The 22,491-nt window shown below is 36.9% G+C and overlaps 1 protein-coding gene across 1 annotated transcript in view; it reads right to left on the minus strand.

The window, feature by feature from the left end:
• Positions 1–22,491, minus strand: part of LOC119518027 (ATP-binding cassette sub-family A member 3-like) — a 230,794-nt gene continuing 208,303 nt past the window's right edge. The window contains exons 29-33 of the mRNA XM_037815122.1: positions 13,508–13,695; positions 12,653–12,823; positions 12,069–12,259; positions 621–694; positions 1–210 (exon numbers count right to left, since the gene is read on the minus strand). Of these exons, the coding sequence (XP_037671050.1) occupies positions 79–210; positions 621–694; positions 12,069–12,259; positions 12,653–12,823; positions 13,508–13,695 (756 nt within the window). The 3' untranslated portion in view covers positions 1–78. The remainder of the gene's footprint in view (positions 211–620; positions 695–12,068; positions 12,260–12,652; positions 12,824–13,507; positions 13,696–22,491) is intronic.

A 22,491-nucleotide genomic window follows, 5' to 3' on the forward strand; every position in this document is an offset into this window, starting at 1 on the left:
AGGAATGTCCCTCTGTGCATCCAAGTGCAGTAGGGAGCAGTCTAAGAGATATTAAGGGTCACAGGTTGGAACTGAATCTCATGGCATCTGTTTTTCACTTTCATCACCTGTTTTAGCAAAGGTCAGAAAGACTTGTTCCAGTGTTATCTGGCTGATGGAATAGTCTTCTATATCATATTGCTTTTTAGCCTTCTCCATAATACCAAACATCTTTATTAGCAAAAAAAAAAAAAAAAAAGTGGTTACTATTGTAATCCTTCCTCCCAGACCCCAACCCAGATGAGCCTCATCCCACCTGCCCCCAACACCTATCAAGTTTATGTTGGAGGGAAAAAAGCACTGAAGGGAGGGGTGAGAAAGTAGAAGGAACAGATAATTAAGAAATGAAACCAGACAGGAGGCAATTCTCTGTCCCCATTCTTTTGATGGGCATGGAATAATAATGGGATTTAGGGACAGAAATCTCAAGCAATTGAACAATGGCCTTTGAAAAGTAGCCTATATGCTCTACTCCTCTCACAATGCCAGGCTTCCATTCCACATGTTTGGATCCCACATATTTCCCATCATTCATGCTCTATTAACATGTAACATCAGAAGGGCATGGCTTCTACAATTACCTTTCCCCAGCTATTGTCCTTGCTGGGAATGTAGTAGTTAATAATCCCCTGATTCTCCTGGTTTATGGCACTACCTAAGAAAGGAAAGATATGACAGGTGAATACACTTAAAATGTCAAACCACTGCCATGTCAACCTAATTATACACAATAGAAGGGTGGACAGATGTGGTTATTACAAAAGGGGACATAATCCAAAGGCCTGCTGTCTTTGGGATACATGACATGGATACTTTTTTCAACAGATTTTTTTTCCTGCCAAAATAGTCTTATTATCTGGAGCTTATAGCAATTGTTGAGGGTGAGCTACTCACTTCACACAGAAAATTTTCAGCTAATATGCCCCAAGTAAAACACCTGAGCCTTCTAAACTTCTAATGTTATGACAAGAGTTTATTCCTAAGCATAATGCTGAAAATATGAATATGAACTGGGAGGATTTTCCTCCTGGTTGTGTATACGCATAGAGCATGTTTGGTGGGGAGGAGAGCAGGACAAAAACTACCCCCATTCTCATAATAATGTAATTGCCAAGCTATGTGAAAGTGGAAGCTATACATATGAATCACCATCGTGTTTATTTTGCAGGTGAATGAGAATCCCCTGATGGAATGAGAGGAAAGAGAGTGTAGCCATTCCTAATTTAAAACAAAGAGAGAGAGGCACTTGCAGGGAGAAATAGAACCAGAGCAAGATCTTACACAAGGCAGACACCACTGCATGCCATATAAATTGGAAGGATTTAACTAAAAAACAAAATTTAGCTCCAGACTAAGTGTGGGTTAGCATGAAAATGTAAAGACCATTCTTTTATTTTTAACCTCTCTGATTTGGCTTGTTTTAATAGTGTTTTTTATAGAGAACAGAAAGTTGGATTTTGCTTATTAGCTAATCTGGAAAAAAAAATTTTTTTTCATTTCATGTGGGAGTGAAGCCTTTCTTTTTTTACATTTATTTATAATACCAATATGTTCAGTAAGCATTCTCCCATATAACTATGTATAATGAAAATGCATATATCTATATATATGCATAAATATAAACACATAAAAATAAACACATATGTCTATTTACACTATGTGGTTGGTTCTATTTCTTTTTTTTATTATATTTATTATACAGAGGAGTTTATAATTTTGTTCTAAAGGTTAACTTCCATACTATATTATCTTTAAATTAAAACTCATAATCCTCTCCTTTTAAGATACTGTTTTTGGTTCCCTATTAAGAACACTTAATGTGTTAGTAACCTCTTAGCTCCCTCCTTCATCATCTAATTTAAAGTAATATTTTATTCCCAGCTAATACCTAAACACCGATTCAGTAAGCATATTGTAATTCCATATATTCCCTGCCTTCTTTCCTCCCCATTTTGATCATTGTATTATATTTACATTTCTAAAATATATATCAATTATTGGGTATTCTTTCACCCAGATAAACCCTAGTTCCAGAGTTACATATATTCAAGGCTCACAATTTGTTCTTATGCAGAAGCTTCTCCATTCATTTCTTAGTTGATCTGAAATTTTTTGTCTGTATATGCTTCAGGAAGAAATAATGGGAGCAATATTCCTTGAGTTCTTATGTGTCCCTAAATGTTTGTTTATGACTTTTATTCTTGAAGGTCATTTTCACTAAATGTAAAAACCTTCACTTGCATTTCTCTTTCACTGAGGAGTTTAAATAAGTTATATGCCTATTAACATAAAATTTTCTTGTTATGAAGTCCAAAGTCAATCTTATTTTCTTTCCTTAATAACGGACTTGTCTTTTTGCTTGGCTATCCAAAGGTTCCCCTGCCTCTTTTATGATTAAACTACAATAGTTATATTAGAATATTCCTTGGTGTTCATAATTTGGGATCAGTGTTTTTCAGTGTATTAGTTGACCTTCAATATGTAGCTTTGTCTTCGTTTTTTCTTGAAACTTTCTTGAATGATAGTCTTTAGTATTTGTTTTATTCTGTTGCTTTAGTTTTGTTTTTTGGGGGCTACTTTCGTAGTTGTGTGAGATTGTCATTGCCTTGCTTCTCGCTTGCTTTCTCTCAAACGCATATCTATATTTCCGTTTGACGCTTCTTTTTTCTATTTTTCTCCATTTCTATCTCTAATTCCCTTGTACTCTCTATTTTGTCTATTTGTACTTGGTTAAGTATTGCTGAAATATTTTCTTTCTTTTTTTATCCTCTCTAATCCAGCTCTCTTGTCACATCCCTCTGTTTTCTAGACTTCTAATTTTTTAGCCCTTCCAATTATGATTTAGTATTTTCTTTCAGAGTATCTATCCTCTTCTTAATTTGTTAAGCTCATATTTAAATATTAGGTAATAGTTTTCATCTGCTTTGGAGCCTTCTATATCTGCTATGCTTCCACCGTCTTTTAGGTTTTTCTCTGATCCTCTTTTACAATATTTTTCTGTGGAGTTCAACCACAATCTTTAAGTTGTTCATGCTTCAGTGAGATGAATTTTCTTACAGTTTTGGAAGGAGTTTCTTATGTAGGAGGTATAGTGGGACAGAACAATTTGTCTTAGCTTTTCAAAAACAAAACAAAAAAGGGGTTCCTTTCTCAGTTTTCTGTGATGTATTAAATAATATGGCCTCTCAGACCTTCCTCTGGTTTTTCTCCACTCCAGGCCAAAATCAGGCATGCATTCTCCTAGAGGAGATCTGTGCTTGCTTCTGCTTGGAGTCAGAGGACGCTACCAACCACCCATTTTTGTTCACTTTGAGTTTCCCATCTTTGCATGAGTTGAGTCTTAGCTTGAACTTCCCAACCTTGCAGAGGGTTCAGAGCTTCATCTGTGATCCCAGTGCTGACAATGGGCATTTGCTTTCTGGACGTGCATTTCCCTGCTGCTTGCTTTCATGTTACAGCTCACTGTTTCTTTTATTTTTACCTTCTTTTTATTTTATTCATTATTTTTTTGTTACTAAAGAATTTTCTCACTTTTGTTTCTGATTTAATTATTCCATAACAAACTACTTTTGTTTTAATTTTACCAGGAGTGCTTTTCAGAGATATACTTTTTATACTGCAAAAAAATGGAATTATCTTTTGTGTGTTTTTTAAAAACACATTATCTTATTTGTGCTTGTCTTATTTGTGATTTTTTAAAAAGAATACATGGCCACTTGAATTTCATTGAGATTATGTAGAATCAGGCACCATCAATATTCTCTAATTCTTGTGGTAAGTCCTTTTTTGAACTGTATATTCCAGCTGCCCTTTGCTTGTAACAATTTTTTCTTCTTATAAAAATTAATGTTTATGTATAGGTCCCACATCAGTTCCTTTTTGATTCTGTCATATTTGAATAGCTATTTTGCTCAAGAATAATGCGAGGAAGTACTGGGCAACCACCGTGAACGGTTAGGAATGCTGTCTCAAACCCACTTCCCCATTAAAGTGGTTGAGTCCACATCCCTGAGGATGGATCTCTGGTCACTGTTTAATGTCCCTCTTGCAAACAGAGGAAGTTGCCAGGAGAGCTCACGGTAAATGAGGCTTTCTGGTCACAGCTTCTCTTTGTGATGATTTAGACACCACATAAAAAAAAAAAAAAAAAAATCTGATAAAGTAAGTACTCAAAAATATTTGCGAAATGAATTCATAAGTAAACATTCAACTTACTAAATGGACCTCTCCATCTGTGTTTGTAACATATACGTCATAAGCAGTCTGACCAACTATGAAGTAATTTTCTTTCCCTCATATTTGGTCCTCCACATCTGCTCCATCATCCATTTCTTATCTATTTTCTGCTTTCCATTCCTACTGGGTAATCAATCATCTATTTTCCATTGCCTAGAAGATAAAGTTTCAACTCCTTATCCTGACACTCAATGGGAACTTCTGTGATATTTTGCTCAGCCTACCAAAGTAAAAACTAAGATGAAGAACCAGAATTATTCAAAGCATTCCCATTCCTCTGATTTATGTTTAGGCAAGAGAGGTTAGGGTCACTGTGGTACTGTACTATGTACACACAAATATTCCTACTGAATTTAGCATGCAAAAGCAGAACTATCCTGGAATGGAGAGAAAGAAGTTTAATGGTTCTTGTTTGCATTTCAAAACCATACCCTGGCTGAGACAGCAAAAAATCACAGTTACATGCTTAGTGTGAGGTGAAAAAACAGCCTTAAAATTCTGCATGTAGGTCTGTATAGGTTAGAGTGAAATAGCAACACATCCCAAAGTAATTTGGACGGAGAATAAAAACATATATTCGGGGCCCCCCTGAGGAGCTGGGGGAGGATGCAGAGGTGTTGGACTTCCTCACTGGGTTGTTGCTGATATTCTCACAAACACCAGGGACTGAGAGTTTGACATGCTGAGCCCTCTGTCTTGGGGTTTGCCCCTATGAAACTTGTTACTTCAAAGGAGAGGCTAAACCTGTTTACAGTTGTGCCTAAGAGTCTCCCCCTGAGTGCCTCTTTGTTGCTCAGATGTGGCCTCTCTCTCTAACTAAGCCACCTTGGCAGGTGATCTCACTGTCCTCCCCCCTACATGGAATCTGACTCCCAGGGGTGTAAATCTCCCTGGCAATGCAGGATATGACTCCTGGGGATGAATCTGGACCTTGCATCGGGGGAGTGAGAACATCTTCTTAACCAAAAGGGTGATGCAAAATGAAACAAAATAAAGCTTCAGTGGCTGAGAGATTTCAAATGGAGTCGAGAGGTCACTCTGGTGGACATTCTTATGCACTATATAGATAACACTTTTTCGGTTTTAATGTATTGAAATAGCTAGAAGTAAATACCTGAAAGTACCAAACTCCAACCCAGTAGCCTTGACTCTTGAAGATGTTTGTATCACAATGTAGATTACAAGCGGTAACAGTGCAATTGTGAAAACCTTGTGGATTGCACTCCCTTTATCCAGTGGATTGATGGATGAGTAGAAAATTGGGGACAAAAACTAAATGAAAAATAGGGTGGGATGGGGGGATGATTTGGGTGTTCTTTTTTATTTTTATTTTTTATTCTTATTTTGATTCTTTCTGGTATAAGGAAAATGTTCAAAAATAGATTGGGGGGATGAATAAACAACTATATGATGGTTCTGTGAACAGTTGATTGTACACCATGGATGACTGATTGTATGGCATGTGAATATATCTCAATTAAAAAAAAGTGTATAAAGAATTCCACATGTAAAATATGTGCAAATAATTGAAAATCATGCTCAAAAATACAACTTTAGATATATCATTCACATGGACAGCACAAATCCACAAGTGCCAGAATAGCCAATTCAAAAGCTTGATGCACATCACTCTAATACCAAAACCAGACAAAGGTGTTGCAAGAAAGGAAAACTATAGGCCAATCTCCCTAATGAATATAGATGTAAAAATTCTCAACAACATACTTGCAAATTGAATTCAAAGACACATACACAAAAAATTATACACCCTGACCAAGTGGGGTTCATCGCAGGCATGCAAGGGTGGTTCAACATAAGAAAATCAATCAATGTAAAACAACATAGTAACAAATCAGACGGGAAAAATCATATGATCATCTCAATAGATACTGAAAAAGCATTTGACAAAATCCAGTATCCTTTTTTGATAAAAACACTTCAAAAGCTAGGGAACTTCCTCAATATGATAAAGGGCATGTAGGAAAAAACCACAGCTAGTATAGTACTCAATGGTGAGTGTCTGAAAGCCTTCCTTCTAAGATCAGGAATGAGACAAGGATGCCCACTGTCACCACTATATTCAACATTGTGCTAGAAGTGCTAGCCAGAGCAATTTGGCAAGACAAAGAAATAAAAGGCATCCAAATTGGTAAGGAAGAAGTAAAACTCTCATTATTTGCAGATGGTATGATCTTATACATGGAAAACCCTGAGAAATCGATGACACACCTACCTGAGCTAAAAACAAATTCAGCAGTGGTGGAACATAAGATTCATGCACATAAGTCAGCAATGTTCCCATACAGTAGAAATGACATAACTGAAGAGACACTGAAGAAAAAGATTCCATTCTCAATAGCAACTAAAAAAATTAAGTACCTAGGAATAAATTTAACCAAAGATGTGAAAGACCTCTACAAAGAAAATTACATAACTCTACTAAAAGAAATAAAAGGGGAAAAACTACATTTCCAGAGAGGATCTAAGATGGCAGCATAGAGAGGAGTGGAAGCTAAGTAGTTCCCCTGGAACAACTGAAAAAAAAACAGAAACAACTAGTAAATAATCCAGAATAACTGCAGGGGGACAAACGTGACCGTCTACTCATCATACATTAACCTGAATTGGGAGGAATGCCCGAGATCACAGCATAAAATCTGTAAGTAAGAACTGCAGATCCAAATCGGGAGACCCCTCCCCCACAGCCCGAGCTACAAAGCCTTGTGGTGCCAGAGAGAAGCTTTCTCCCAGTGAGCGAATATAGCTCAGCTGAGCTCCAACTGGGGTTTTAATTAGCAAGTGTGAACTGCTCACTCCGAGGTATGAATCCCCAACAAGTAGACAGAGGCTTTGGGTGACGACTGACCTTGGAGAGCCAGAGGGTCACCTCGGACTAGCTCTGTTCCTTTTTCAACTCAGTAGAGAAAGCCTCGACCATTTTCAGTTCCCAGTTCTGTGACCCAGACAGGGGTATGGCACAGGCAGAGAGAGACCACAGAAATACTAATGACCTCCCCCTAAGGTATCTGTCTTCTCTAAGAGGAAAGGGGTGGGGCCCAGCTCTACTACCTGCCTTTCATTCAGAACTTAAACCAGTCAAGAATTATAGGCCAATCTTTGCATCAGGCAGAGAGTGCCACTGCACAGCCCAGCGGCCCGGGGCTTCCCTTGAGGGACGGCGTACACTTGTGACATAGCACAGCCTTCCCTCAGCAGAGGTCGTGGAAGATCACAGCTGAGAAGGGGGGCCCACTCGGAAAACCCAGGGACACTACATCAATGCCAGTGGTTTGTGGGTCAGCGACAGGGAAAATCTGGGGCAAAACTGAAATGAAGGCTTAGACTCTTGGAAGAGCCTTGAATCCCCGGGGACACCTGGGAGGTTTGAATATTAAAGCTGCCCTGCCTCCCTGATCACCCAGACACACATACCACATTCAGGGCAGACAGCTCCAACAACAAACCCAAACTGAGTTCACCAGCTGAACCCCACAAAAATCATTTCCCCACACACCACAGAGACCGAGTTGGGCAGAACTGACTTGAGGGGTATAGGTGACTCACAGATGCCATCTGCTGGTTAGTTGGAGAAAGTGTATGCAACAACTTGTATTTCGGAAAAATTAGATTTGTATTTTTTTTTTTTACAACTTGAAAGAACCCTATCAAGCAAAGCAAATGCCAAGAGGCCAAAAACAACAGAAAATCTTAATGCATATGATAAAACCAGATGATATGGAGAACCCAATCGCAAACACCCAAATCAAAATATCAGAAGAGACACAGTACTTGGCACAATTCATCAAACAATTACAATCAAGGAACGAAAACATGGCACACAATATAAAAGACATGAAGAAGACCATGGAGCAGGATAAAAGGGACATGAAGAAGACCCTAAAAGAGCATAAAGAAGAAATTTCAAGATTAAATAAAAAAATAGAAGATCTTATGGAAATAAAAGAAATTGTTGGCCAAATTAAAAAGACTCTGGATACTCATAATACAAGATTAGAGGAAGCTGAACAATGACTCAGTGTCCTAGAGGTCCACAGAACAGAAAATGAAAGAACAAAAGAAAGAATGAAGAAAAAAATCGAAAAAATTGAAAAGGATCTCAGGGATACGATAGATAAAATAAAACATCCAAATTTAAGACTCATTGGTGTCCCAGAAGGGGAAGAGAAGGTAAAGGTCTAGAAAGAGTATTCAAAGAAATTGTTGGGGAAAACTTCCCAAACCTTCCACACAATATAAATACACAAAGCATAAATGCTCAGTGAACTCCAAATAGAATAAATCCAAATAAATCCACTCCAAGACATATTCTGATCAGACTCTCAATTACTGAAGAGAAGGAGCAAGTTCTGAAAGCAGCAAGAGAAAAGCAATTCACCACATACAAAGGAAACAACATAAGACTAAGTTGTGACTACTCAGCGGCCACCGTGGAGGCGAGATGGCAGTGGCATGACATATTTAAAATTCTGAGAGAGAAAAATTTCCAACCAAGAATACTTTATCCAGCAAAACTCTCCTTCAAATTTGAGGGAGAGTTTAAATTTTTCAAAGACAAACAAATGCTGAGAGAGTTTGCCAATAAAAGACCTGCCCTACTTCAGATACTAAAGGGAGCCCTACCAACAGAGAAACAAAGAAAGGAGAAAGAGATAGAGAGAATTTTAACAGACAAATATAGAACCTTACATCCCAAAGCACCAGGACACTCATTTTTCTCTTGTGATCGCAGATCCTTCTCCAGAATGGACCATATGCTGGGACATAAAAGAAGCCTCAATAAATTGAAAAAAAAAATTTTTGAACATATTCAAAGCACAATCTCTGACCACAATGGAATACAAATAGAAATCAACAATTTTTGAATTGTAACTCCACTATTTACTTCCTACAGGATATAAAATACACAAACTCTAATGACAAATCAGTGGTTTTGAACTCAATGTAAAATATGTAATTTTTGACAAGAACTATATAAAGGTAGGGGAATGGAGGAGTATAGGTACATAGTTTATGTGTCCTATTGAAATTAAGTTGGTATCAAAGAAAAACAAGATTGTTATGGATTTAAGAGTTTAATTTTAAGCCCCACAGTAAACACAAAGAAATTATCAGAGAATATGACCATAGAGATGAAAAGTAGAGTATGGGTTAAGAGAAATGGGGGAAGGGGCAATGGGGAGTTGAGAAATGAGTGTAGGGTTGCTGTTTGAGGTGAAGGGAAATTTCTAGTAATGGATGGTGGGAAGGTGATAGCATTACAACATTCTAAATGTGATTAATCCCACTAATGGAATGCTAGGGAGGGGGTAGAATGGGAAGATTTAGGCTGTATATATGTTTCCACAATTGAGGAAAAAAAAAAAGACAGTCTAAATAGATGAAAATTGAATGCCAAGGATGACCGTGGATGGAGGGCAGGAGGCTCAAAGGGACACAGTTGAGACATAAGGAAAAGGAAATATAGAATGTAAGCTTTGTATCATTGTTGAATCTCTTGTACTTCTTAGCTGCGCTTAATGGGATTGCATAAAAGAATTCTTGTTCATGGGAATTGTATATGTGAATTACAGTGTTTGTTCAAGGATGTGTGCAGCTTGCTCTCATATATTCAGAAGACAGAGCAATAGATGATGGATGATAGAGAGGGAGGGAGGGAGGGAGGGAGGGAGGGAAAGATAGCGGTGTGACAATATGTTAAAGTTAGTGGATCGGGGTATCGGGGGGGGGTCAGGGAATGCTGGAGTTCTGTGTATGAGGTTTGTATTGTTTCTGCAACTGTTCATATAACTTTGAATTTATTTCAAAATAAAATGTAAAAAAAATTAAAATAAATAAAATAAAAGGGGAGCTAAAGAGATGGAGAGATATTCCTTGTTCTTGGATAGGAAGGCTAAACATCATTAAGATGTCAATCCTACCTAAACTGATCTACAGATCCAATGCAATTCAAATCAAAATTCCAAGAGCCTACTTTGCAGACTTGGAAGTTAGTCATCAAATTTATTTGGAAGGGAAAGATGCCTTGAATTGTTAAAATCATTCTAAAAAAGAAAAACAAAGTGGGAGAACTTACACTGTCTGACTTTGAAGCCTACTATAAAGCTACAGTAGTCAAAACAGCATGGAATTGTTACAAAGAGAGACATATTAATCAATGGAATCAAATTGAAAATTTGGTAATAGACCCCCAGATCTATGGTGGACTGATTTTTGTTAAGGGCCCCAAATCCACTGAACTGGGACATAACAGTCTCTTCAACAAATGGGGCTGGGAGAACTGGATATCTATATCCAAAAGAATGAAAGAGGACCCCCACTTTACACACTACACAAAAATTAACTCAACATGGATCAAAGATCTCAATATAAGAGATACTACCATAAAACTCTTGGAAGATAATGTATGGAAATATCTTCAAGACCTAGTATTAGGAGGTCGCTTCTTAGACCCTACACCTAAAGCACAAGCAATGAAAGAAAAACCAGATAAATGAGAACTCCTCAGAATTAAAAGCTTCTGTACCTCAAAGGAATCTGTCAAAAAGTTAAAGTGGCAGCCAATTCAATGGGAGAAAATATTTGGAAACCATATATCTGATAAGAGACTGATATCTTGTATATATAAGTAATTCTTACAACTCAACAATATTACAAACAGCCCAGTTATAAAATGGGCAAAAGATATGAAAAGGCATTTCTCTGAAGAGGAAATACAAATGGCTAAAAAGCACGTGAAACAATGTTCATCTTTGCTAGCTTTTAGGGAGAGGCACATCAAGACCACAATGAGACTGCCATTAAACAAACAGGAAACTACAAATGCTAGAGAGGATGTGGAGAAATTAGAACTTTTATTCATTGCTGGTGGGACTCGATAATGGTTCAGCCACTCGGGAAGACAGTTTGGCAATTCCTCAGAAAACTAGATCTCAAGTTACCCTACGATCCAGCAATTTCACTTCTCGGTATTTACCCAGAGGATCTGAAAGCAGTGACGCAAACAGCTACTTGTACACTGATGTTCATTACAGCATTGTTCAAAATTTCCAAGAGATGGAAGCAACCTAAATGTCCTTCATCAGATGAATGGATAAAAAAAATGTGGTATATACACATGATGGAATACTATGCAGCAGTAAGAAGGAATGAGGTTGTGAAACGTATGACAACCTGGATGAATCCTGAAGACATAATGCTAAGTGAAATAAGCCAGACACAAAAGGAGAGATATTATATGTTACCACGAATGTGAACTCTGTGAAAAATGTAAAATAAGTGTCTTATATTGTAGAATATAGGGGACCTAGAGATAGATAGCAGCTAGGGAAGGGGGAACAATAATCTAATAAGAACAGACAAGATATTGAGGGTGAGCTTAATTCTACGGGAGTGCTCAGGTGGGACTATGGTTTATTAATTTTCTTTTGGTATGGTAGGAGTATATTGGAAAGAATGACGTTATTTCGGGATATTTGTTTTTCCCATTGCTTTTGTTTATTTTGTTTGGAGATTTTTTATTTGATAAAGTTTTTTTTTTTTTTAAAAAAAAAAAAAAGCATGATGAGAATCTTTGTGGTTTTTTGTGAAAACTTTTTAACATAACCAGGCACATGAAATTTATAGGAACAAGCTTCCCAAAAAGAACTCAGTATGGAAGGTCAATAAATACCAATAACTCACAGGAAATTATTGGAGACATACGACATATTGAAAGCGAGAAAAACAAATCTGATTTAGCATATCTCTCACAAAGTTAACCAGATCTCATTTACCTGGGAATGTGTTTTCAACGAAATTTTTAAAATTCTTTATTTTATCTTCATCTGTACCAGTTTTCATCTTGATCTTCAGTATGTAAACATTGCCAAACTTGTTCTTGAGATGTTGAGGGCTGCCCAAGCATACGAACTTGCCTTTTACCATGATGGCCAGCCTGGTACAAAGGGCATCACATTCGTCCATACTAGGGATACAAGATACCAGAGTGATTTAAGGCTAAAAAGGTTCAACTTTAGAGGGCATTTTGTAGTTCAACAGCCAGGACTTTGTGACTCTCCTTGCAGGCGAAGTTGCATGTACCTATTGTCAAGCTTATAGCTGGGAAGTGTAGATTTTACAAATTCAAAGTAGTGAATGACCAAATCCTCAAAAGGAACATCTCATGAACTTCCCGCCCTCTCCCTATTTTTTATTATTTAGTGCAATGAGAATTCTTGGCTACTCCATTCATTAGATTAATAAGGACCTCACATACTCAGGCAGGATCACTGTCTAATATTCCCAGCCCCAAATAATTCTCTCTTCTAACTGCTACAACTCCTGCCAACCCTCAAGCAAGCCTCCCAGTGAGCCACACCTGTGGGAGGTTATGATGATGACTTTGCCACTTTCTCGTGTCCTTGTTACCACATTCCAGAGCAGGCGTCGGGCTACTGGGTCCATTCCAGTTGATGGCTCATCCAGGAAAATCACTGAGGGTTTTCCCATTAGGGCAACAGCAGTACTCAGCCTACGTTTGACTCCACCACTTCATGGTCAAGGAAGGAGAGAGAAAGTGGAAGAAGAAGAGAAGGCTATATTTACAGTAATTTAATACATAATAAATGTATTTAATGCATAGTTATTTATAGGAAACAATCAGAAAAGGCTTCCAAAATGCTGAGCAACAGGAAATAGCAGAGAAATTTAAAAATGCAGTTTATATGTGATTCTACCAAAGCATCAGAACCAAATCCAGATGTGTAAATCAATTCATTTTCATTTGAAATGGGGAAAAGTGACTTTTGTTCATTACTTGATTTTAGCCACATTATCATTGGAATTTTACATTCTTATTTTGAGTGTCATGGATTCCCAGATACATAAACTACATGATGGCTAGGCCAACACAAAGAGATTCCCATTCCTCATTACTCAGGAGACAAAGAACCATAGGGGTACTGTGAGAGAGGCTCTCCTTTGGAATTCAATGGCTACAATTCAAACAGAACCAGGATTGTTAGTTTCACCTCTGCAAAGGAAAGATGGGATATTACCCAGGTGTGCTTTATTGCTGATATCTAAATACTGGTAAGGCATTATGTTATTTCAGTCATTGTCCCTCTTTAGCAGTGGAGCTCTTTTTAAGCTATGGGCTATCAGTCCAAAAAGAAGCAGCACAGGATGGCTCTTCAACATTAGCATCAATGAGAATGTCAGTGAAATATCTCACCTGTAAGTGTAGACAAGCTTGTCAGCACTGGCTTCTAGATTCAGTGAGCTCAACAAGTGATTCACATGTGATGAAATCTTGGCCTCAGGGATCCCCCACAACCTGGCATACATGACCATTATTTCCCGAGCAGTCATGTGCTCCAGCAAGGCATCAAACTGTGGACAATAGCCAATTTGGGACCTTACCTAAAATAAGAGAATAGCAATGAGCACAAATCAACTCTTCCATTGTGCATACAGTAAATTGAACTGAACACCTGAAGTTCTCCAGTACATGCCTCTAAGAAGGTTTGATCCCCACAGAGTTCCTTAAAAGATTTACTTCTCTCCCAGTGGTTACAAAATCACTGCAGCTGAAGGCTACTGTTTTGTGTTAAAAGTACAAATGTGCATAAGGTATATGCCAAAGACAGATTTTTAAAAGATTAATCTCATTATCATGAGGCATCGCCAATCTATGAACCATGTATTTCAGTATTACAATTATAAAAATGTGCTATTATCAATTGTAAAAATTGTTCCACACCAATTTAAGGTGTTGGTGGTGGGGTGGGGTGTTGGAATCCTGTATTTTATGCATGATTGTTGCATAAACTGTAAAGGTCCAACTTCTCTAATAAAAGGACAACAAGTAATTAGCAGGAAAAAATTAAATGAATATCAAGAATGCAGAGAAGTAATCTTAATGCCAAAGCTGCTTTTGCACTGAAAACATTTAAAGATCTCGAGAGATATGAATTATGAATTTGATGACCACTGGGTTGAGGCAGATAGAAAGAAAATCCAAGAGCCTTTCCAAATCAAGGTAGTAATAGGAAACTCTAAACAAGTTAATCAGGAATGTCAAAAGGCAGGGCTGCAAAGGATAGGTTTGTATTGTATAAGATGAACAAGCATATGTGGAGGCTCTGCAAGGACTTAATTACTGTCTGGATGTGGTGAATTCAAAGATTTGGTTGCTGAAGAAGGCAAAGACGTAACCACAAGATGGCAGCAGGACACAAAGAACTTTATTTAGCTGGTGCTTGGACAGATTGGCATGAGGGGAACTTCCCCTGCAGGAGAGTTTCCAGAAAGCCTTTACCCAGAAGCAGGGCAAGGAAAGGAACTCCTGAGGGAGCCGGGAATCAGAAAGGGAGCTTACCTGTCCAGGTGATGTCATGCAGCAACAGGATAGGAAATCTCTGGGTCAGAGAACTCTAAAGGACAGCAGAGAATTGGGGTTTTTATAGACCCAGGATTTGTCTCATCTATGGCTAGCAGATACTGGCTGAAGTTTTACAGGTATTCTAAACAGGCAGGCTTTAAATGGCTAGACATATGCTTTCACGGGCTATATTTAAAACAAATGGATGTGCAAGAATTTGAGTTTGGCACTGGCAGGCTTTTGGATGAATGATCATAGTCTGATATATAAAAGTAAACAGTGTAGAGAACAATACCAGGGGCCATTTGGTTCATTTAGGTAATACTGTTTAAGACGAAACCGGAAGGAAACTCACCCATTCCACCTCTCAGGAGACTGTAAAGTACTAAGCTAATCTCTCATGTAGATGTTTTATTTTTATTTTTTTATTAGAGAAGTTGGGGTTTACCGAATGATCATGTATAAAATACATACACCACCCCTCCACCAAGAACTTGCATTGGTGTGGAATATTTGTTACAATTGATGACAGCATATTTTTATAATGGTACTATTAACCATAGTCCATGGTTTAACTTAGAGTTCACTGTTTGTGTAGTGCAGGTCCATGGATTTTTAAAAATATTTTATTCTGTTACCATATATACAATTTAACATTTACCTTTAATCATATTCAGATACATACTTCAGTGCTGTTAACTGAATTCACGATGTTGTGCTACCATCATCCAGTCCCTAAACATTTGCATCATTCCAAATAGGAACCTGTACATTTTAAGCCTTACCTTTGCATTCCCTATCTCCAACTCTTCCCCTATATTCCAGATTCTACTCTGTGAGTTTGATTATTCTAATTGTTTCAAATCAGTGGGCACATACAATATTGTCCTTTTTGTGTCTGGCTTATTTCATTCAATATGATGTCTTCAAGGTTCATCCATGTTGTTGCATGTGTCAGTACGTCATTCCTTTTTACAGATGAATATTCCATTATATGTATATAACACATTTTATTTGTCCATTCATCCGATGATAGACACTTGGATTGCTTCCACATTTTGGCAAATGTGAATAATGCTTCTATGAACACTGGTGTGGAAATATCTGTTTGAGTCCCTACTTTCAATTATATTGGGTATACACCTGGTAATGGTTTTGCTTGGTCATATGGTAGTTCTATACTTAGCTTTCTGAGGAACTGCCAAACTGTCTCCCACAGTGGTGGCACCATTTTACATTGCCACCAGCAATGAATGAGTGTTCCTATTTCTCTGCATCCTCTCCAACACTTGTTTATTTCTGTTTTTTGTTTTTTGTTTTTGTTTGAAATGGTATCTTGAAATGGGTTTGAAATGGTATCTTGTGATTTTGATTTGCATTTCACTGATGACTAATGATGTTGAACATTTGTATATACTCTTTGGAGAGATATCTGTTCAAGTCTTTTGCTGATTTTTTAATTGTCTTTTTCTTAATAAGTTTAAGGATTTCTTTATGTATTCTGGATATGAGTCCTTTATCAGATCTGTGGTTTCCAAAAATTTTCTCCCATTGTGTAGGTTGTTGTTTTTCTTTCATTATAAAGTCCTCTGAGCCACAAAAGTTTTTAATGTTGTTAAGGTCCCATTTATCTATTTTTTCTTTTGTAGCTTGTGTTTTGGGTGTAAAGTCTAAGAAATCATTACCTAGCACAAAGTCCTGAAGATACTTCCCTACATTTTCTCCTAGAAGTTAGATAGTTCTAGCTCTTATATTAAGAACCGTGATCCATTTTGAGTTGAGTTACATATATAGTGAGAGGTAGGGGTCATCTTTTTTTTCCCTAGGTTCACCTAAGTTTATTTATTTTTTATTTTTTTTAATTCAGTTTTATTGAGATATATTCACATACCCTACAACCATCACAGTGTACAATCAGTTGTTCACAGTACCATCACATAGTTGCACATTCATCACCAAAATCAATTTTTGAACATTTTCATTACTCCAAAAAATATGTAAAATAAATAAAACAATAAAAAGAATTTTTTTAAAAAGTAGAGAAGAACACCCAAAACATCCCATGCCCTACCCCACCCCCCATTACTCATTTACTTTTTGTTTCCATTTTTCTCCTCATCTGTCCATACACTGGATAAAGGGAGTGTGAGTCACAAGGTGTGCACAATTGCACAGTCACACTGTGTAAGCTACATAGTTATACAATCATCTTCAAAATCAAGGCTAAAATAACAATAATAACAATTAAAAAATCAAGGCTACTGGGTTGAAGTACAACAGTTTGAGGTATTTCCTTCTAGCTATTCCAATACACTAAAAACTAAAAAGAGATAGCTACATAACACATAAGAATAACCTCCAGAATGACCTCTTGACTCTATTTGAAATTTCTCAGCCACTGAAATTTTATTTTGTTTCATTTCTCTTCCCCCTTTTGGTCCAATGAGGCTTTCTCAATCCCACGATGATGGGTCCAGGTTCATCCCCAGGAATCACGTCACATGTTGCCAGGGAGATTTACACCCTTGGGAGTCATGTCCTATGTAGGGGGGAGGACAGTGAGTTTACCTGCCAAGTTGACTTAGAGAAAGAGGCCACATCTGAGAAACAAAAGGGGTTCCCTGGGGGTGACTCTTTAGTACAATTATAGGTAGGCTTAGCCTTTCCTTTGCAGTAACAAGCTTCATAAGGCAAGCCCCAAGACTGAGGGCCCAGCCTTCTAAATTGGTAGTCCCCAGTGCTTGTGAGAATATCAGTAATTCCCCAGGTGCGGTAGTTTAATATTTCCACATTTTCCACCAGAGGGGCTTTGCAAATACATTTTTAATATCTGCCCAAATTACTTTGGGATGTTTGGGGGTTTCATACTAACCTGTACAAACCAACTAGATCTCACTCCCTATTCAAAGTTCCATGTATTTATGGTGTTTGAGTAAACTGACCATACAAGTTAAATTATCTGGTGTGCTACAGAATATACAGATTTTGCACCAAGTAAACATATCTTCCTTTGGTCTCACACATAATTTGAAGTTTTAAGACACAGTCAATATCGTCCCTTACCCTTTAGTCTGACTTGCCTTAGTCCTAACCAAATCTGCTTCATTTGTATCTCTAATTGAATTCTGAACTCTTTTTTATCTTTTTAAACAATTGCTATATGGGACAATACTGACATTCATAGCTGCCAAACTCTAGCTCTGAGTCTCAGGTGTCACAAAGATACTTAAAGTTTAGGACAGACCAGGTAATACACAAAGTGCTCAGCATCTCAGAATTTAGAGATAACCATTTAACTCAGGAATAGAAGTGACTGCTGTAAGAGCTTACAGTCTAAGGATCTTTACAATAAACCTTCCCCTTATAACCTGTGCTCTAAGATTCAATTCTCAGAGTTTACACTTTATAATTAGTCCATATTAGTGAGATATTATAATGTTTGTCTTTTCATTTCTGGCATACTTTACTCAAAATGCTGTCCTTAAGATCTATTTGCCTAGTTGTTGTCATCATTTTTTGTAAACACCATTTGTTGAAGAGACAATTCTTTCCCAATGGAGTGGCTGTTGCCACCTTCTCAAAAATCTGTTGGCCATAAATGTGAGGATTGATTTCTGAGATTTTGCTTTGATTCCATTGGTCTACATGTCTGTCCTTGTGCCAGCACTCTCCTGTTTGGATTACTGTGGCTTCATAATAAGTTTTAAGATTGGGAAGTGAGAGTCCTCTCACTTCATTCTTCTTTGCCAAGATGGCTTTAGCTATTTAGAGCCCCTTACCCTTCCATATAAATTTGATGATTGGCTTTTCTATTTCTGCAAAGGAGGTTGTTGGAATTTTAATGAGGTTTGCATTGAATCTATATGTTGTTTTGCATAGTATTGACATCTTAATGGTATTTAGTCTTCCAATCCATGAACATGGAATGTCCTTCCATTTATTTAGACTCCTGGCACTCCTGGGGGAAAGAGCAGTCTCTTCAATAAATGGTGCTGGCAGAGCTAGATATCCACATGCAAAATAATGAAGTTGGATCTGTACCTCACACCATATACAAAAATTAGCATAATGGATCAAAGTCCTAAATATAAGGGTTAAAACCAGAAAACTCCCAGAAGAAAGCATGTAAATATGATACCAAAAGTAAAATCAACAAAGGAAAAATAAAATGCACTTCATTAAAATTAAAGACTTTTGTGCCTCAAAAGACAATATCAAGAAAGTAAAAAAAATGACCTATAGTATGTAATAAAATATCTTCAAATCATATATGTGATAAGGGCCTAGAAGCCAGACAAATCCAAAGCAAGAAGAATCTATTAAAAACAACTCTATTAAAAAGTGGGCAAAGGACTTGAATAGACAATGCTCCAAAAATATATACAAATAGCCAACAAGCACTTGAAAAGATGTTCAAAGTCATTAGGGAAATGCAAATCAAAGCCAAAATGAGATACCACTTCACACCCACTAGGATGGCAATATTATTTTTATTATTCAGAAAATAACAAGTGTTGGCAAGGATGTAGAGTAATTGGAACATTCACACATTGCAGGTAGGAATGTAAAAGGGTGCAGCTGCAATGGAAAATAGTTTGTCAGTTCTTCAATAAGTTAAACGTAGAATTACCTTATGATCAAGCAAAACTATGCCTACACACATAGTCAAAAGAATTGTAAACAGGGATTCAAACAAATACATAAATGTTCATAGCAAAATATTCACTATAGCCCAAAGGCAAAAACTGCCCAAATGTCCATGAATGGAAGAATGGATAATGTGGTATATTCATAAAAGGGAATCTTACTCAACTATTAAAAGGAATGAGGTACTGATACATACTACAATGAGAGTGAAACTCAAAAACATTATGGTAAATGAACGAAACCAGACAAAAACAAATATTGCATGGTTTCACTTGTATGAAATATCTGAATAGCTAAATCCATAGAAACAGAAAGCAGAGTTGATGGTTACCAGAGATTTGGGGAAAGGGGAAAATTCAGAGTGACTGCTTAATGCATTTTCTTTTGGCATGTTGAAAATGTTTGGGATCTAGAAAGAGAAAGTGATTGCAAAATACTGTGAGTGCCCTAATTGCCAATGAATTATGCATTTAAAATGGTTAATTTTACGTTATGTGAATTTTACCTCAATAGAAAATATTGATGAAATATAAAAATTCTTAATAGATGAGTTATTCACATTATAAATGCAATTTTATTGAGATATATTCACACACCATGTAATCCATCCAAAGTATACAGTCAGTGGTTCACAGTATCATCATATAGTTGTGCATTCATTGCCTCAATCAATTTTAGAACACTTTCATTACTCCAAAATAAAGAAAAAATAAAAAAAGAATGCCCAAAACATCCCATACTCCTTCTCCCCCCCTATTATTTATATATTTTTGTCTTTATTTTATTACTCATCTGCCATACACTGGATAAAGGGAGTGTCAGTCACAAGGTTTTCACAATCACACAAGACCATTCACATTTACTGATGGAAGTAATGTTCTGTCACAATTCTCACATACTATTTTGTGTTATAATTAAAACCTATATTATGCTAAAAATCATTTGACAAATTCAAAATTCTTTTATAACAAAAAGTCTTAGCACCCAGAAATGGAAGGGAACTTCCTCAACTTGCTAAAGCTCACCTACAAAAAACCTATAGCTAACATTACATTTAGTGGTCAAAGATCTAATGCTTTCCCCTAAAGATCAGGAACAAGGCAAGGATGTTCATTGTCATTACTCCAGTATCATACAGGAAATCCTAGACATGGCAATAAGATAAGAAATGAGATGAAAGGAGTACACATGAGAAGGAAAGAAATAAAACATCTCTATCACAGACTACATGATTGTTAATGCAGAAAACCCCAAGAAAATCTTCAAAAAAGCTTTAGAATAAGTGAGTTTAGCAAGGTCATAGGATACAACTCAACATGTAAAAATCAATGGTATTTCTATATACTAATAATGTACACTTGGAAACCAAAATGTTAAAAACAGTACCATTTATAATAGCTCAAAAAATGGAAAACATAAATTTAACAAAACATGCACAGGATATGTATTCTGAAAAGTATAAAATGCTGATGCAAGAAATCAGAGAATATCTAAATAAATAGTGAGATACTATGCTCATAGATTAGGGGACTCAACATAGCAAAGTTATCAAGTCTTCCAAAATCAATTGAGAGATTTAACCCAGCCAAAAAAAAATCTCTGAAAGGAATTTTGTAGGTATAGACAAGTTGATAAAATTTACAGTTAATGGCAAAAAACTGTAATATCTAAATCAATTTTGAAAAAGAATGAAGTTGGGGGTATCACACTATCCAATATTTGTATTGTGGTAAATAGATATAAAATTTGCCGTAAGTGTACAATTCAGTGACATTAATTAATTACATTCACAGTATTGTGCAAACCATCACCACAATCTAATTCCAAATTTTTCACCGCACAAAGAAACTCTGTACTCATTAAACCATAATTCCTCATTCTCCTTATCCCCCAGCCCTTTAGTAAACTCTAATGTACTTTCTGTTTTATGAATCTGACTATTCTAGATATTCCATGTGAGTGGACTAGTACAATATTAATGTGCTGTTGGATTCAATATTCAAATATTTTGTTGAGGATTTTGCAGCAGCTAGATTTGTTAGAGAGATTGATCTGTGATTTTCCTTTCTTGCAGTATCTTCATCTGGCTTTGGTATTAAGGTGATTTTGGCTTCATAGAATGAGTTAGGTAGCATTCCCTCCCCTTCAATTTTCTGGAAGAGTTTTAGGAGGATTGTTATTACTTCTTCTTGGAATGATTGGTAGAATTCACCTGTGAAGCCATCTGGTCTTGGGCTTTGTTGCAAGGTTTTTTTATGACTATTTCTGTCTATTTGCAGTTTGTTTGTTGAGATTTTCTAGTTTTTGTGGAGTCAGTGTGGGTTCTTGCATTTCTAGAAAATTGTCCATTTCGTCTAAGTTGTCTAGTTTGTAGACATACAGTTCTTCATAGTACCTCTTTTGATCCTTTTCATTTCTGCAGGGGCAGTAGGAATGCCCCCCCCCTTCTCATTTCTGATTTCATATATTTGCATCTTCTCTCTTTTTTTCTTTGTCAGTCTCTCTAAGGGCTTGCCAATTTTATTGATCTTCTTAAAGAACCAACTATCGGTTTTGTTTATTCTCTCTATTGTTTTATTGTTGTTGTTGTTGTTCTCAATTTCATTTATTTCTGCCCTAATCTTTAATTATTTCATTCTGCTCACTTTTGAAATAGTTTGCTGTTGTTTTTCTAGTTTACTCCAGGTATCTAGTTAGGTCTTTGATTTTAGTTCCTTCTTCCTTTTTAATGTAGGCATTTAGGACTATAAATTTCTCTCTGAGCACTGCCTTCACTGCATCCCAGAAGTTTTGATGTGTGTCTTCTTGGAAGTGTGCTTTCCTCACCTGCCAGCAGATGACACTCTTCAGAAACCTACTCCCGTTAGTCCTCAGAATGCAGCTATTTTTAACTGTTAGTACCAGAAAATGGAGTCGCTGGGATGGGTGGGGTACACTTAAACTATTGGTGGTCTCAGCAGTCCACATTGGCACAGTGCTATATCATGTCTTTCCATGTTCCTGAGAGAGTAGACCTCTGCTGCCCTCGGTCTGGAGCTGCTCATCCACCAGAGAATGGAGAACTGGATGCTTTCTGCCTTGAGAGTGGAGAATGTGCGCCAGGATCCACAGCTGGGAGAGTTACTCACAATCTCTCACTATGGCCTCTCTGTCTTTTTGTACTGCAGTTTCCTGGGTGCTACAGAGCA

This window comes from Choloepus didactylus, chromosome 21, assembly GCF_015220235.1.
Source record: "Choloepus didactylus isolate mChoDid1 chromosome 21, mChoDid1.pri, whole genome shotgun sequence".
Classification (NCBI taxonomy): domain Eukaryota; kingdom Metazoa; phylum Chordata; class Mammalia; order Pilosa; family Megalonychidae; genus Choloepus; species Choloepus didactylus.